Here is a 15,899-nt window from a genome sequence, read left to right on the forward strand (position 1 = left end):
ATAAGATGCTATTATAAAATCAGTTAGCAATTCACATTTTAATATATTTTGTTGCTACGTCTGCTTTCTTCCAAAACTTTCACTATTTATTTTTCCAATTTAAAATATATTAGCCTTTTTATAGCTGTAGAGAGAATGGATGAAGTATAATAAGAAATCTTAGGAGTTTCAGACATTTTTGCCATATCTGCACTGTCTAGAAAAATTCCCAGTTTGCCTCTACCGTAAGCAGTAGACAAAGATGGTTTTATAGCTCTGTGTCTGTGTTAGTGATTTATGATATGGTGTCATACTACTTTCCCTGCTGGTGTATAGAAGCAGAAAAAGAAATTGTAGATTGTCTTCATATTGATTGTATTTTGTTTGAATAAATATCATAAGCTTTGCTTTGGCCAACAAATCTCAGTATCGTGAGCATTAAAACACCCCAACTGCTAACTTTTCTTTAGGCCTACAGAGTCTACTTGTGCAGTACTCGATCTGAGATAATCCTGCCTTCTGGCTTCTAAAATGCGGGGAGGAGGAGCCATATTTCAGGGAGATTCTCTGACAGCCGTTATCAAATGTTGCCTTTGCAGGGTTGGCCAATGCCACGCCGCTTCTATAAATTTCCAGAAATGCAAGATCTATCAACCTTGTAGATTGTCACTGTTTTCAAGTGGAGTGCATATAGCATCGGAAAAGTTTAGATACATATATAAGAGCACAATACTGAAATGTATAGACATTTCAGTCCTGTGCACGTTGAAGTCTATAGAGGCATGATTTCAACAATTATGTCTAATAGGTAGTGCTTAATATGGAATTTATCAGGTTAGTTCTAAACACCTGCATTGATTCAATAGTAATTAATACAGCCTTTATGTTTGAACTCCAGAGAAGTCCCTCTCACCACAGCGTTGCCCTTGTCCTGTCAGTGTCACGAGTTCCTTCTTTCTCTACCTTCTCTACGCAAAAGCGAGTAGGGCCCTTGAAGCTGCAGGAAGCAACTGCCCTGCGTTCCACCTCACACCACCCAAATGAAGCAAGCCGGCACCAATGAGCACTTTGTTTACCCACGCAGAAAATCAACTTTGAATGGTTTCCAAAACATGCATGTACCAATTACTTCCTCGTGTGTAAGGGAAGGTGAAATATTTACAAAATATGTTTGAACTGTACGCAAGTGCGCACACGGACACGTGAACACTCTGACACAGAGAAGATGACCTGATCATCTCTTTTGTATTAGAAAATGCTTTCATGCATCCGTTAGGTAATACTAAACAGGGAGTTGCAGGTGAGCAGTTTTTTGAAATTGCCTAATCAGTAAGGACTAAATTGTGCCTTCAGGCCAAATGTTGCAGAAGAGCTTCGGAGTCACAACTGAAACCAGATTTTTAAGAGAAGCTCAGTTCCCGTCTAAGACATAACATGAGGAACTGGAGTGTCAAAATACATTAGCACATGTGAAAATCTGATCCATGTGTATCTGCCTAATAGACTCCTGGCATCTTGAAAAATCTGACCCAAATGTGTGTGCTGGGCACTTAAAAGCATAACCCTATGCACTGTTGAAAATTTAATCTTAACCGCTAAGAGTAGCTGTCTAGCCTCTACCACCAGAAGGAGAAACGGACCTCCGCTCACCATCACAATCTCTGGTCTCTCTTACTAACTCTCCTGAAAAAACACAGCAGCCTTTCAGTACTGAAGGAAAGGGCACCAAGAAGTATCTTGTGCATTTTAGCATAATGAAGCACAGATGAACATTGATGCCAGTAAAGTTACATGATCATCTATCCTGGTAAAAAAATGAGTTTGTTCTTACAACTTACTTAGTTTTCCAGCCACCAAAACAGTGTACTCAGAGCACTAGGCTATCACCATTAAATAATATTATTGTAATAAAAATTAATTGGTAGAACCCTATAAATCACTTATTCCACAGGACATCATCTTTATTCCCATTATAGACTGTGGCTTATCTTATGTCACAACGTACTATATTTAGTTTCTAATAATGCCAATTTTTAAATTTGATTTTATTTACTCATCTTGTTAGTATTAGAATTCATGACTAAAACATCTCTATTGTGAATAGGCATATAGTAAATATATATATACACCTGTGTGTGTTACTGGTGTGTTACCAATATTTATTTTGCTAAATATAAATAGCAAGGTCTGTTAACTCTTTCATGTAATTTTGTGTAGGGAGTGGTACAGCATAGAAACGATTTTTTAGAAAAGGATGTTGCCACTATAGTCAGAGTTTTCATGTTGCTTGAACACAGTTTCTTCCTCATATTCTGTTTTCATGCAATCAAATAGATGGCACCCACAATTCTTAGAGAAAGTAAATATCTCTGCTACCGTTTGCTTAATGATATCATTAAGCAAACGGTAGCAGAGTTAATTAATGGTTTAATTTTTTTTTTTTTTCTTTTTCTGGTAGTTGGTCTAGTAACTGAATAACTTGGAGGTACTCCTCACTCAGTTATGAAATAGGTAGATACTGTTTACGTGTCAGCAGCCTGAGACTCAGGAAGGGCAAGAAGCGAGGCCAGCCCAGAGGCCGGCGGGAGGACGGAGCCCCGGGTTCCTTCCCGCTGGGGCAGGACCGTGAGGGGAGGGAGCGCTGTGCTGACAGGAGGATTTTCTGGGTAGGAAAGCACTGGGATGAACAATGGCAATTACTTGTATCTTGTAGTGGATAAAAAGGATTTTGAAGCATTCATTCAACATTTTCTTTTAGTTGGTATCTCCCCCCCCCCCCCCCCAGCTCAATCATTCAAATTCCCCTTTTCCAGAGTTTTAGTAGCCTTATTGAGTAGGTACTCAAACCAGTTCATAGTATGCAATTTGTTCTGCATTGCAGAAGCGCTCCTTTATTTATTGCCCTCACTACCTATCCTAGTAGAAAGTAAGCCATTTCAGGAATTAAAAAAGGTGGTTTACTCTGTTTTAACTTACCTTATGTCTGTGGTTTTAGTTCACTGCTAATCCAGTTAGTCTCTGAAATAAATAGGCATGTTCTGTGAAGTAATTTCTTTTCTTACTACGTCTTCGTTTCCTACTGTGTTTTAAAAAACTGTTTTGAGGCTTCAGTTTTCGTGTCTGTCCTTAAAAGTAGGCCAAACCAGTGCAATCCAGACTAGGACCTTGTTCACTAAAATCAATAATACAAGCCTTTGTTTTACTTTTTTGGTTTCCACTGCCTATAATTCCTATGGACAAGGAATTCTTAATTTATTCCTCTTCAATTTCCAACATATATTCCAATTAAGTGTTTGTTTCCAGTAGAATAATCCAGGGGTCAGATAATTTTTGCCGTACTCTTTTGCAAGGGAAAATACTCTGTTTGTCTACGTGCTCCTCTTTTAGCCTAACCATGCAGGCGCCAGCAAATAGTTCTGTTCAGGAAAGACAGGCAAATAGGTGGTCAAAATTAAGTATATTTGTTGACCCCCCACAGCGGGGACAAAAGTAAGTATCTGGAGCAATTTCAATTCTAGACTGGAGAAGGATGGGAATTCTTGCTGGGTGAGGGAACCAGGAACCTGGTTTGATTTGCTATCGACAGTTTCCATGGGTTGATTCTATCTTAAGCAATATGCTTTTCAAAATGGCAGTGTGTTGTGTTTCTTGTAAAAAATTATACAGAAATATAATGTGGGTAAGCACTTTGCAAAAATGCGGGTTTCCCTGTGTAAATGTGGCATACATTTCAGGCAGGAGCGGAAGGGGTTCTGTAATTCTGAGAACAGTTACCCATCAATAAACCCTGTGGCGGTTTTTGGGGGAGGGGTTGGGTTGGCTATACAATCTAGATAATAAATTCCTCTCATTTGAGACATAATCCAGATTAGCATTTTGTTTTCTTTACGTAAAGCAAAAACCGTTCTGCCTGCTGTTCTTACTCTTCATCCCATCCAGTTCTTTCAGGATCCTACAACTTTCTAAACTGCTGTATCCGGTTTGGGTTTGTGAACTGCTCAGCTATACGGAATCACAAACGTCACAGCAATTGCTGTCTTTCAAGTACTTGTTGATACTTGCCTCTCTGATGTGCTTTATCAGCATCTTAATGTGTGCGTTCGCTACTGCATACTCCCTGCTGCTTGATTCACTATAATTATTTTGTCCTTTATGCTGCCTGAATCGTCTGACATGAAGAAATACTTCATTTGAGACCCTGGGTTTCTACCGCTTCTTAGTGATGTTATATACAAAACACATACGTACCAGCCTTTAACTTTCCTCAGAGCAGTATTTGGAGAGGTCCCCTTGTCCCCAGTTCAGGCGCTTCCCAGTCTTTAGCCAGTTGTCATCCTTTGTGGTGTGTTCTAAACGATTGCTGGCTGGCTGGCTGTTTGTTTGCTGCATTTGAGATGAAGCTTGAATTTTAAATGAGGTAGATTGTAATCTGAATTTCTGTCTGGACCTTGTGGTGTTTTTCTTGGACGAGAACTCTAGTTTTCTCCCATTTCTGCACAATGATACAATCAATCAGCTGATCACAAGAGGTACAATTCTATTTTCCCATCCTGTGATGGTGAAACAAAGCATTTGCAAGGATAAAATGAGATTCTCAAAGCAGAGCTCAGTGAGTTGCTGTCCTCATTTGCTGATCTCCCCCTCTCCCATCACAGCACTGATTAGTAACAACTTTTCCCCCTTCTAGACTGAAATCCCATGTTCTCAGTGACATGTTGTATCAACAAGTCTTGTGTTTGTCTGTTGAGCTCTTCAGTTTCACCAGCCTAGGGTCCTTTTTTTGCAGGGCATTTAAGATCAAATCCTCCTTGCTTTCAGATGACGACACTTTCAAATTACCCTGCTTAATTTCATTCTTTATATAGGCACTGATTTTTAAGTGTATTACATCTGGGTATAGGTTTCCTCTGGATATTACCTGTGTAGGATGTACTTGTAAATTATTCAGACTGTCTACAAAGCCACTTGAAAAAAAAGAAAGAAAGAAAAATGTGTAATATCTAGGGTTTTTCTTTGTATAGGAAGAACATTCAAAATGTTTGTACCTAACTTATAATTCAATTTTGTATTGCCTGTGGAATTATTTCTTTATTTCTGGATTGTCACACAGGCTCTGCGTTTCCTTAAATTGTAGTGGTTCTTGTTGACATTGCCCTCTCTTACTAGTGAGGATTGGGTTTATCAGCAATAAGTTAACCTGCTCTGAATTCACTTCTACATCTGCCAGTCTGTAGTTACTGAAAAGATTTCTCTTTTATTTTTCCTCCTCTTTTCCCCTTGGCTAGTTCAGCGTTTTCAACCATTTTCCTTATTTTCAAAGGCTTGCGCCTGAGGGATTAAGATCTACATCCATTTAATATCGGGAATACAGTGGAAGTTCCAGACTGCAAGGCTAAAACTTGAAGAAGGGTCTTTGTAGAGATTAGTATTTTCCTGAGCAATCTGTGCGCTGAATCATGGTCTAATTAAATAGCACAGATTTTGCATTTAAACATTAGCAGACCCTGGACTGAGTAAAGCTGAAATGAGTTTGAATCTTTTCTGTAAATGGGAAGTTAAATTATCATAGTGATTTGATTAAATAATTTTTAAATCTTTGAAGCTAAAGCGCCATTTTAAAAGAACAGTTTGAAGTCTCTCCACTGTTTGGAAGTGGCCCTCGCTCTGCTATTTTTTCTTACCCCATTTCCTGTGACAAAATCTGTTTCCCAAGGCACAGCTTCCTAAACTGCTCCATGAACCGCTGTTTGGCAGCAGAGTGCTTGCATTAGGCAGGTGGAGAGCTGGCTGGTCACGTTCTTCCTAGCTGCTAAATTGGTTTCAAAGACAGCAACAAATACATTAAATGCTTTACTACTATTACTTTTTCGTGTAAGCAATTGCTCTGTTTACCGGAGGGATGGTATACAATCACCCCTGCAAGGAGAGGATAAGATCCCTTGTTTTAAGATGTTGTCCACACAGTGGAAGAGTTTGAGAGCATGGAGTGCAATAGCTGTATCAGAGGGCAGATTTTGATTCACCTTCCGTTCTTGCATTTTCCAGGAGTGCTCTCTTCCTCTTTTCCCTCCTCGCTCAGTTTCTGTGTAAGAAATATGTAGAGCATATATATTCCTAACCCTGCAAGCCAAATTGCTATCTCTGTGCGAAAAATAGATTAGTCTGGACTCCATCCATCTATTTGCAAACTCAAACATGGTTGCAGTTACAAGTGCTGCTTCTGGGAAGAATCAGACCGGTTTTGTACAGGGTTAAAAACTAAACATTTATAGTCAGGCTCTCGAGAAAGACCTGTCTCTTTATGCAATATGGTGTAAAAAAGAATTCACAAGAACAGTCAGTCTTTGACTTGCCAAGCATGTTGTTGCTGTTTAGTTCCCCAGCAAATCTGGTCCTGGCACTGTGGGTCTGGGGAGAGGGGGAAAAGATGTGTAATTTCCGCACAAACTGTGCATGTTTTATGGAAAAATGATTTGGAGTAGCACATGGTGTGTTCTATAGCACAACGGTGAATATCCAAGGACTTGGTAAAGCGTCAGGGAGTAAAGACGACAATTTGTTTGGAGTTTGCATTCCAGATTAAGCCCGGTGGCTGGACGCTGTGCTTAAGACATCAGTCACGTTTGTATGTGTGTGTTAGCATGTCTGTATCGATTACATCTGTTTGTAGGACACAGAATTCAGGGATTTTCTCTTATTGACACAGAATTATTTAATAGAATTGCCGTGTTAGAAAACTATCAAAAATGTATGGATTTGGGGAATGGTCTCACATTAATTGAACTAAATTTTGCTAGAGGTAATATTTCCCTGTCGTCTTTTTTAAAACGTCGTAGCTTTCTTTTTCCCTAAGAGAGAGATTTTTGCGTTTCTCTGCTTTCAGCACAGTGCACCTTGATGTGCGGTATCACATCCCTGCAGCGTATGTCTTAACTGCATGCTTCTTAGAGCATGGATTCGCTAAGACTCAGAATTATTAAACATGTAAAATTCCCATAGGACTCCATTATGTGTAATTAACAGATAAACTGTCATCAGAATCAATAAAACGTGCTAAATGATCCAAACTTGTATATAATTAAGTGTCTGTTTTAGAGCGGGAGCTGTAACTTTTATTTTTTTTTCTTTTCAATTTGCACATTTGTTTTGACAATAGAAGCTGGAACATTTTTGTTAACCTGTTACTTACTGGTTTGTGTTTTGGTTTACATGTTTGTGTTTGAAAAGAGAGAGGTATTTACTATCTGGCCTAATTATCTGAGGAAGTCATTGCACGTCAGCTTTTAGGAGATGAATCTTAGATGCATCTTAATTCTCTAAATGTAATTCAGATATTTGAGCTTGCGCAAAATTTGTTGTTGTTATCATCAACGGGATAAAACACGAGCCTCCGTCAAAATACTGATCCAGAGCATCATACTGCTTAATACAGGGCTTGGAATCGATGATAGAAGTGGGTTCTTCACCGTCCAAGTTTGCAGCCGTTATTTCTGTGGGGGAACAGGAGCTTTATTCCAAAACCAAAAATTAAGATGCAAAGCAGCGTTGTACTGACTAGAGTTTTCAAGGATATACTTTTATAATGCCGTGTCCCAGTTTCACCCTGAGCTGAGCTTGCACAGTGTAGCCTGTCCCTAGGACTTGCACCCGCTCGCAGCAGCTGTATTTTCATATGGTGTTTTATTGGCTCTGTAAGTCTGTGGACCATCCAAATTTTGGTAGCTGATAGGGGCTGTTTGGTGGCTTCTTTCACCTATGACTGTTCTTCCTTACTTGCATTCACCTCACTTTGGACCACATCAGGGTTTTTTTGGCATTTGTGACTACATAAAAGCCAGAGAATTAGGGCTGCTCGTCCAAAGTCATCTCAGCGTAGTCCAGTAACTGTGTGTTCTGAGGGACACCTTCCCTTTCTGTATCTATGTTCTTGAGGGTTTTACAGTTATTTCAGTCAGATCTTTTCTTTTTATTTCACACTTCCATTGCTTTAATCTTTCCGGGTCACGCAGCAGTTTAGTTTATTTAGTTCCTGGTGTGCATTGTGTCTAGGCTTGTCACTCAATACTTACACTGCCGAAACATCTCACCTGGAAAGGTACAGGGTGAGGTGCTTGCTTTGAGTGATTTAGAAAAAATGCAAAACCCCAACAATAACAAGATAAACCACCCTCTGAGTGGGTGGGAGAGAAGGATTACACCTTGTAGGAGATGTTCGCTTCACAGAGCAAAAGCTGCTCGGGAACACAGTAAGTGTTGCCTGTCTGTCTAAATGTGCCTGAGGCAAAAGAATTTGCTAAACCTATCAGGAAATCACATCAAACCTGCTTTTCCCTTGTGTCAGTGCAGTGGTCCTAATCCTGTGATTAGTGTCCCTGAGCAAGTGGGTAACGACCATGGGCTTCCAGCTCCACAGCCTCCGAGTCTGACACAATTTTACCGAGCTTTTCCGTAGTAGGGCAGTCATTCTTGCTCCCCTGATAAAGCGCAGACCTCAATTCATACAGCCCTTTGGCACTATCATTTCTTCAAAGCAGTAACTGTAAGAGATGGTTTACGGAGCAGCAGCAAAGGTGACTGTTTCACTTGTTTGAGGAGGGTGAGGAGAAGGCTTACTTACACAGAATTAATTATACATTTGTAGTTCCACAGCGGTTCCAGGTATTTTCTTGAAGGTCAGTATAGAAATTAGTGAAAGAGGATGGACAGAACCAGTGGAAGTGTTGTGCAGCCATAGCGCTACCTGCCTTTCAGCACACCAAACTGAAACCTCCTGTTGCTCCTTTGTTTTGCAGACTCAATGCACATAGAGGATGTTGAGGCAGTGCAGAAACTTCAGGACGTCTTACACGAGGCTCTGCAGGATTATGAGGCCGGGCAGCACATGGAAGACCCACGTCGCGCAGGCAAGATGTTGATGACTCTCCCACTTCTGAGGCAAACCTCCACCAAGGCTGTGCAGCATTTCTACAACATCAAACTGGAAGGCAAAGTCCCCATGCACAAACTTTTTTTGGAAATGCTGGAGGCCAAGGTCTGACTAAAGCATCATGGGCTTCCCCATCATGCACGTTTTAAAAAAAAAAAAAAAAAAAAAAAAAAAAAAAGGGAAAATAAACAGGATAATAATGGCAAAGAAACTTAGTGTTTAATTAAGGAAAAAATGACTGCACTGATATTTAGCAGCAAGACTGTGAAGCAGCTTTCAACTTTTTCTTCTGTGTCTTTCTGATGCAGTTTTTCTTTTCCTTTTCCTGTTCTCTCTTTTCCTTTCTGTTCTTTCCTTTCCTTTTTCCTTTTCTCTTTTTCCTTTGCTGCTGAACTTTTTAAAAGAGGTCTCTAATTGAAGAGAGATGGAAGCCAGGCCTGCCAAAGGATGGAAATCCATAATATGGATGCCAGTGAACTTATTATGAACCATAATGTCCCCAATGACAAAGGAATCAAAGAGAGAACCACCGTACCTAGCAGTACAGTACAACACGATGAACTGACTGAATGCAGTATTAGATTTCATAGGAGCAGTCTCTAATTAGACGACTAAGCGACGATGCATCGGCTGCTTCTTATCATTGCATTTTCCATCTAGATCAGTTACAGCCATTTGATTCCTTAATTGTTTTTTCAAGTCTTCCAGATATTTCTTAGGTTAGCTACAATGTAACTTTTTCAGGGACTAGTTTAAGCTTTATTCATTCATGCAATACTAAAGAGAAAGAAATACTGCATTTTTGTGCTGGCTTGAACAATGATGAACAATAATGAAGGACAAATGAATCCTGAAGGAAGATTTTTTTAAATGTTTTGTTTCTTCTTACTAACGGAGATTTTTTTGTACCAGCTTTACCAGTTTTCAGCCATTTATTAATGTGGGAATTTATCTTACTAAAGCAATAGTCGAAGGGAAGGTGCATATTATCACGGATGCAATTTATGTTGTGTGCCAGTCTGGTCCAAAACATCCAGTTTCTTAACATGAGCTCCAGTTTATAACTAAATGTTCACTGACTCAAAGGATTAGATTACACCTACAGTATATTCGAGTAGTCTAACATATAAATGCTCCATGTCAAATACCAATCTGTAACGGTGTTAGGAGACAGCGACTGTACAAAGGTATAGTTGCTACGTGATTTCTAACTGCTTCAGTTGCAAATGAACGAGATCCTGCCTGTTTGCAAAATTATAACCTCACACGCAGAAAAACCCTATGAACCAATAGTAGCTTAGTGGCAATAAGGCAAATGCCGACGTTTGCAAAATTAAGAAATCAGAGTAGTAGACTTCTGACCAAATTGAAGAATTAAACACTTCTATACCTTATTTATTGATTTAGATTTTGTTTTGTAAATGGCAATCTTTAACAAGTAGCTAAACCAGTATATGTGCTTTTCAACCAGTATTGTCACAGCATGAAAGTCAGTCAGTTTCAAGACTGTTACGAGGTGTAATCTAATGTATAAACCGATTAGATGCCCCCAGAAAACTACAGTCGCTAAATAACCAATAAACAATAACCTCCATCAAATGCTATACCAATGTACCAGTGTTAGTAGCTGCTCCCTGTACTATGTGAACATCCTTATTCTATGTACACAGATGTAATTAAAATTGTAATCCTAACAAACAAAAGAAATGTAGTTCAGCTTTTCAATGTTTCATGTTTGCTGTGCTTTTCTGAATTTTTATGTTGCATTCAAAGACTGTTGTCTTGTTCTTCTTGTGGTGTTTGGATTCTTGTGGTGTGTGCTTATAGACACAGGGTAGAATTAGAGACAATATTGGATGTACAATTCCTCAGGAGATTACAGTAGTATATTCTATTCCTTACCGGTAATAAGGTTCTTCCTAGTAATAATTAAGAGATCGAAACTCCAAACAAATACTCGTTATGAACAGATACACATTGAAATCATAATATTTTCAAAACAAGGGATAATTTCTGTAACAGTTTATTATAGAATACCAATGTATAGCTTAGAAATAAAACTTTGAATATTTCAAGATTATAGATAAGTCTAATTTTTAAACGCTGTAAATATAGCTTTTATTCAATCATCTCTCAGATGTTGTTATTAACTCGCTCTGTGTTGTTGCAAAACTTTTTTGGTGCGGACAAGTTTCCAAAACTATTGCTACGTTGTGTGCTTTAAACAAAATAACAATGGGCTGATGCTCCATCGGCCTCGTGCTAGGAAAAAAAAACTGTGTATCTATCATTAGCTATATGGGACTATATTGTAGATTGTGTTTTCTCAGTAGAGAAGTGACTGTAGTGTGATTCTAGGTAAATCATCATTAGCAATTCATTCAGATGGTCAATAACTTGAAATTTATAGCTGTGATAGGAGTTCAGAAATTGGCACATCCCTTTTGAAAAATGTCAAAAAAAAAAATACAACTCCTGGGAAAAAGGTGCTGATTCTATAAGATTATTTATATATGTAAGAGTGCAAAAAAAAGTTTATTTTCCAGAAAGTTTGTGCAGGGTTTAAGTTGCTACTGTTCAAGTACACTATATATATATAAATATATAATATAAATATTGTTTTTGCTGTATCACATTAAAGAACTTGGGCTTCAGGGTCAAAAGCCAATCGACTAGAAGTATACAAAAACACACAAAAAATGGAGATGTGTTAAAGGCACACGGTGCAAATTTTAGTTTTCATTTTCTGTAATTTTTTGGAGCTGCAAAAGAACAAGTATCTCAAGACTGTAAAAGCATTACCTGAAACATAGCTAAAAGAACTGCACGGGCTTTATAATGTTGTTCATCTTAAACCTTGCTGGAGAAGAGTTCTTTCAAGACCACTTACTTAATGTGAAGTGTTGGGAAAATTTCAAAGGGTGTATGTTTTAGCCATAACAATTTAATTTCTATTTTTGCTTCATTTTTTAATTTTTTCTTATTTAAAGCAATATGATTGTGTAACTCCCAGAAGTTACACATTTGTTTCAATCAGATCAGATTGTTGTATTTATTCCACTATTTTGCATTTAAATGATAACGTAAAAAGATATAAAAAATTAAAACTGCTATTTTTCTTATAGAAGAGAAAATGGGTGTTGGTGATTGTATTTTAATTATTTAAGCGTCTCTGTTTACCTGCCTAGGAAAACATTTTATGGCAGTCTTATCGTGCAAAGATCGCAAAAGGACAAAAAAAATTAAACTGCTTATAATAATCCAGGAGTTGCATAATAGCCAGTAGTTAAAAAACGAAACGAAACAATAAATAAAAACAAACATGTCTATAGCTGTAGATGGGCTTCACATCTGTATAGCAATCAACTGTATATTTTTGTGATGTGTATCATACCGTGTGCTCCAACCAATGTCCATTTGTGTAAATGTATTTATTTTATATTGTATATATTGTTAAATGCAAAAAGGAGATATGATTCTGTAACTCCAATCAGTTCAGATGTGTAACTCAAATTATTATGCCTTTCAGGATGATGGTAGAGCAATATTAAACAAGCTTCCACTTTTGATTGCTTTTATTTTATTTTTTGTGTTGTGGGGTTTTTTTGGTTTTATTTTCTTTTTCGGAGAAGGAAACAGGGCAGTTAGCATTACCTTTTGTTACTTCCATTCAAAGAGGAGCCAGCGTTATCCCTTCTCCCTTAAAGTACAATATGAGTGTAAATAAATGCTATATAAAGCCTTGTCAGAATGAATTCCAGTGTGGTACAAGACATTTTGCATACTCTTAAATATGCAAAATGTCTCATAGCACATTAGAATTCAGGCTGACAGGCCTTTATATAGCACTTATTTAATCTTAAAGCATCTTCACATCAACCTGCATTACTCAAAATCATTGCCTCTCTGTCAATGTCATAAAAGAAAACTTTCCCACTATTTTAAGATCACATTAATATCATCTAGAAGTACGTGTTTGCTTTCTCCATCAACAACGAGTCTGTCATTCATTTCCTCCTGCAGGAGACTCCTTTTATGTGTTCTGGGTTAAAAAAAAAAAACAAAAAAAAAATCTGTATTCTTTGATCCAGCTTTTCTGAATGGAAGTAAATAGCCACCGGAGCAATACTATAGATCAGTGTTCATGAAGAGCACGGCTAAGTCGTCAAGACGCAGGGGGGTGAAGCAGCAGGGCTGCAAACTGGCGGTGAACGCCCTCTCAGCCTTTCCCCTCCGAAAGGCCACAGCCTCCGCCGGGTCGCTCGGGGTCAGCCCCTCTTGCCTGCGGACCCTTCTGGAGCCATCGCAGAAGTGCTAATGTGTGCTTTTCTTGCTTTTTAGCCTATCTTGATAGTATTTTGTCGTTGTGTTTGCCAACCTATTTCTCACCTTCGCTGCTGGCCGTTCTCTGGAGGTTCTGGCTGATGGCACAAAGGCTACTGAACAGAACGGTGATGCTCAGGGACGGGAATTGTTTCAGCCAAGGTACCGGGGCAGCACCGGGGGCTTTCTCTGCTTCGCGCTCTTTCAGAAGCAATATGCCTTGAAATGGGCGGGCACCTCTTCCCTGCTACCGGTGCCTTCCGTGTTTTAACTGTCCGAGGAAACGGGGGGGGTCAGTAAGAGGAGCAGCAGAACAATAGAAAGATGAATCCTGCGTGAACTCTTCAAAGGAGGTCAAAACTGGGTTTTAGTGTTGACGCTGCTGTCTGCACAGGCATGGATACACGCATACGTACGCATGCACAGAACTGGGGTTTCCCCCTTTTTGAGTGTTCTGATTTTGAATTGTTGCAAAGTACCTCTTCAAAGGAAAACGTAATCCTGCACCATAACTTCAAAGTGAAAAAAGTAGCGTTACAAATTTTCACGCACAAAAGGAAAAAAAAATGTAAACAGTGGTACTCCTCGTCTTCCTCAACGTGTGATTGTCTCTCACCATTGGTTAAAGTTTTCACATACCATCAAAAAACCGTAACTAATATTTCTGTACCATTTTCCATGAGAGGCTCATGAAGCACCATACAGTCATAAAATGAGCGTCGCGGAAGAAAAAATACAGGGACCGCTGAGATGAAGCCACTTCTAGGGATGCAACTCTGCAGAGTTGTTTTGGTTTTTTTCTTGCTGTCTTTCTGTCTTCTCCCTACACTGTCTCTGCAGCAAAGCCAGGACGGGCACAGAAATCCGCTGGAAATGTTTTGGCAGGCAGAAATGTTTCAGTAGGTGTCTGTCGGGAGTTTGGCTAGGAGCACAAACCTCTCTAAACTATCAAAAGAGCACCTAAATCTGTAAAGAAAAAAAAAAAGGGCCTGGGGCGGTGGCATTCGTAGCTGGACTGACACATCCTGCTACAGCTCTCAACCGCTGCAGCCCCAACCTGTGGCTGCAGCAACACCACTTGGCTAAAATAAGGAGATGGTAAACCGACAGTCTCCCCGTTGGGGATATGGCTTAGCTCAGCGAAACTAGATTTGGACTAACATGGTTTACATCGCACTTCCCCTCCCCTTCTCCCTGCCCCCCCCATAAAAGAAGCCATCCCAGTGTAAGAGCACGGTTTTGCCAGCGTAGGTGCTTGTTTGACAGCCTTCTACCCCTGCCACCGCGCCAGCCCGGCCGGGGAGCACTCCGCTCCTCCCACGCTGTTGCGCTGGCACCCGTGCCCGCTCGCAAGCTGGCCGATGCCGTCAGTATTGATGCAAAAGGAAAAGGCGCTGCTTGCTGAGCTGGCTACTAAACGGCGCGGGGCTTCTGACGGGCTCCGAGTTGCTTCTAGAGCTTCACATCCAACTAATTGTCTAACTTGACGGAATTTGGGTTTTTTGTTTGGTTGGCGGGTTTTTTTGACCTTGTGAGTTCACAGAGTGAAAAGGTCTGGCAAACACCAATAAAAAGTAGTCTGGTGTGGTCCCTCCAGCTGATCCTTCCTTAAAGAAATGACATGAAAATCATGCACCCGGCAGTGCTATTATACATGCAGATATGTGTGCTTCCTAAAACACAATGCCAAATGCTGCTGAAATGCTAATAGAGGTTAAATATGTAAAAAAAAAAAAAAAATACAATCCACCAAAACCAAAAGATGGATTCTGAAAGATAACAGAGGTGGAAATACTGTCCTTAGTAGGACAAGCCCCCATGCTGTACAGTTTTAAGTGTCCTCCTGCAGCATCGCCTGGTAATACCCTACTGGGGAAAAAAAAAAAACCCTAAGCACAAAAACACCTGAGATTTTTGACAACTTCCATCTGTTTTCTGAATTTTTTTCTACAGCCTTTCTTTATTTTCCTTAACAGCTTTTTTTACTTGCACCTTCCCTTTACTTTGCATTTCATCTCTCTGGTGTAATGTAGGTCTCTGATTTCACATGGCACTTTGCTAATTACTATATCTTTTGTGATACAGCCTGCCCGCTGTAGCTGCCTCACAGGAGTGTGTTTTTCCTGTCTGATAAGGTGCTGATTCTGTGTGTATGGGTTGTCTCTAACATATAGATCACAAACTTCCTCCTTGTGGTTGCTATTAAAGAAGAAGAAGAAAAAAAGTAACTATAGAAAAGAATATGGTTGCATTTATTTGCTGTTAACATTTTTATTCACAAGCGTTCAAAAGTGTTTGCGTTGCCACATCCCAGCCATGCTAATCGTTAGTATTTTGTTGAGATTAAAGGCCGCTCTTTCTTAGCCTTGAGATTCCCAAGCCTGGCTCCTTACAATCTGTGTTAATATAAAAAAGCAAGTGGCGGTAGATTGATTACACGCAGGCTCTTATTATTAAGCAGAACAGAAAAGAAAGGAATTTCAAAATATAATCCTCCGTTCCCAGGAGTATTTGTCTTGTTCTCCATGAAGTTAAAGGTCTGAAATAATGTGCCCATCAGGAGCTCAATGTTGCATGTCCATGCCAGTTGGTCCAAGGGCTTGTTATGATGGTAATGACCTGCTGAAACGTGAGCTTTGATGGCAACAATACAATTGCTACCAGCTCACCC

General features: G+C 39.5%; 1 protein-coding gene across 1 annotated transcript in view; it reads left to right on the plus strand.

Moving 5' to 3' along the window:
- ESRRG (estrogen related receptor gamma) overlaps positions 1-9,045 on the plus strand; it is a 164,213-nt gene extending 155,168 nt beyond the window's left edge. Inside the window, exon 7 of the mRNA XM_059828903.1 lies at positions 8,772-9,045. Coding sequence (XP_059684886.1) covers positions 8,772-9,016 — 245 coding nt within the window. The 3' untranslated portion in view covers positions 9,017-9,045. The remainder of the gene's footprint in view (positions 1-8,771) is intronic.
- The last annotated feature ends 6,854 nt before the right edge of the window (positions 9,046-15,899 follow it).

The sequence above is a fragment of the Gavia stellata genome, chromosome 2 (genome assembly GCF_030936135.1).
Source record: "Gavia stellata isolate bGavSte3 chromosome 2, bGavSte3.hap2, whole genome shotgun sequence".
NCBI lineage: Eukaryota > Metazoa > Chordata > Aves > Gaviiformes > Gaviidae > Gavia > Gavia stellata.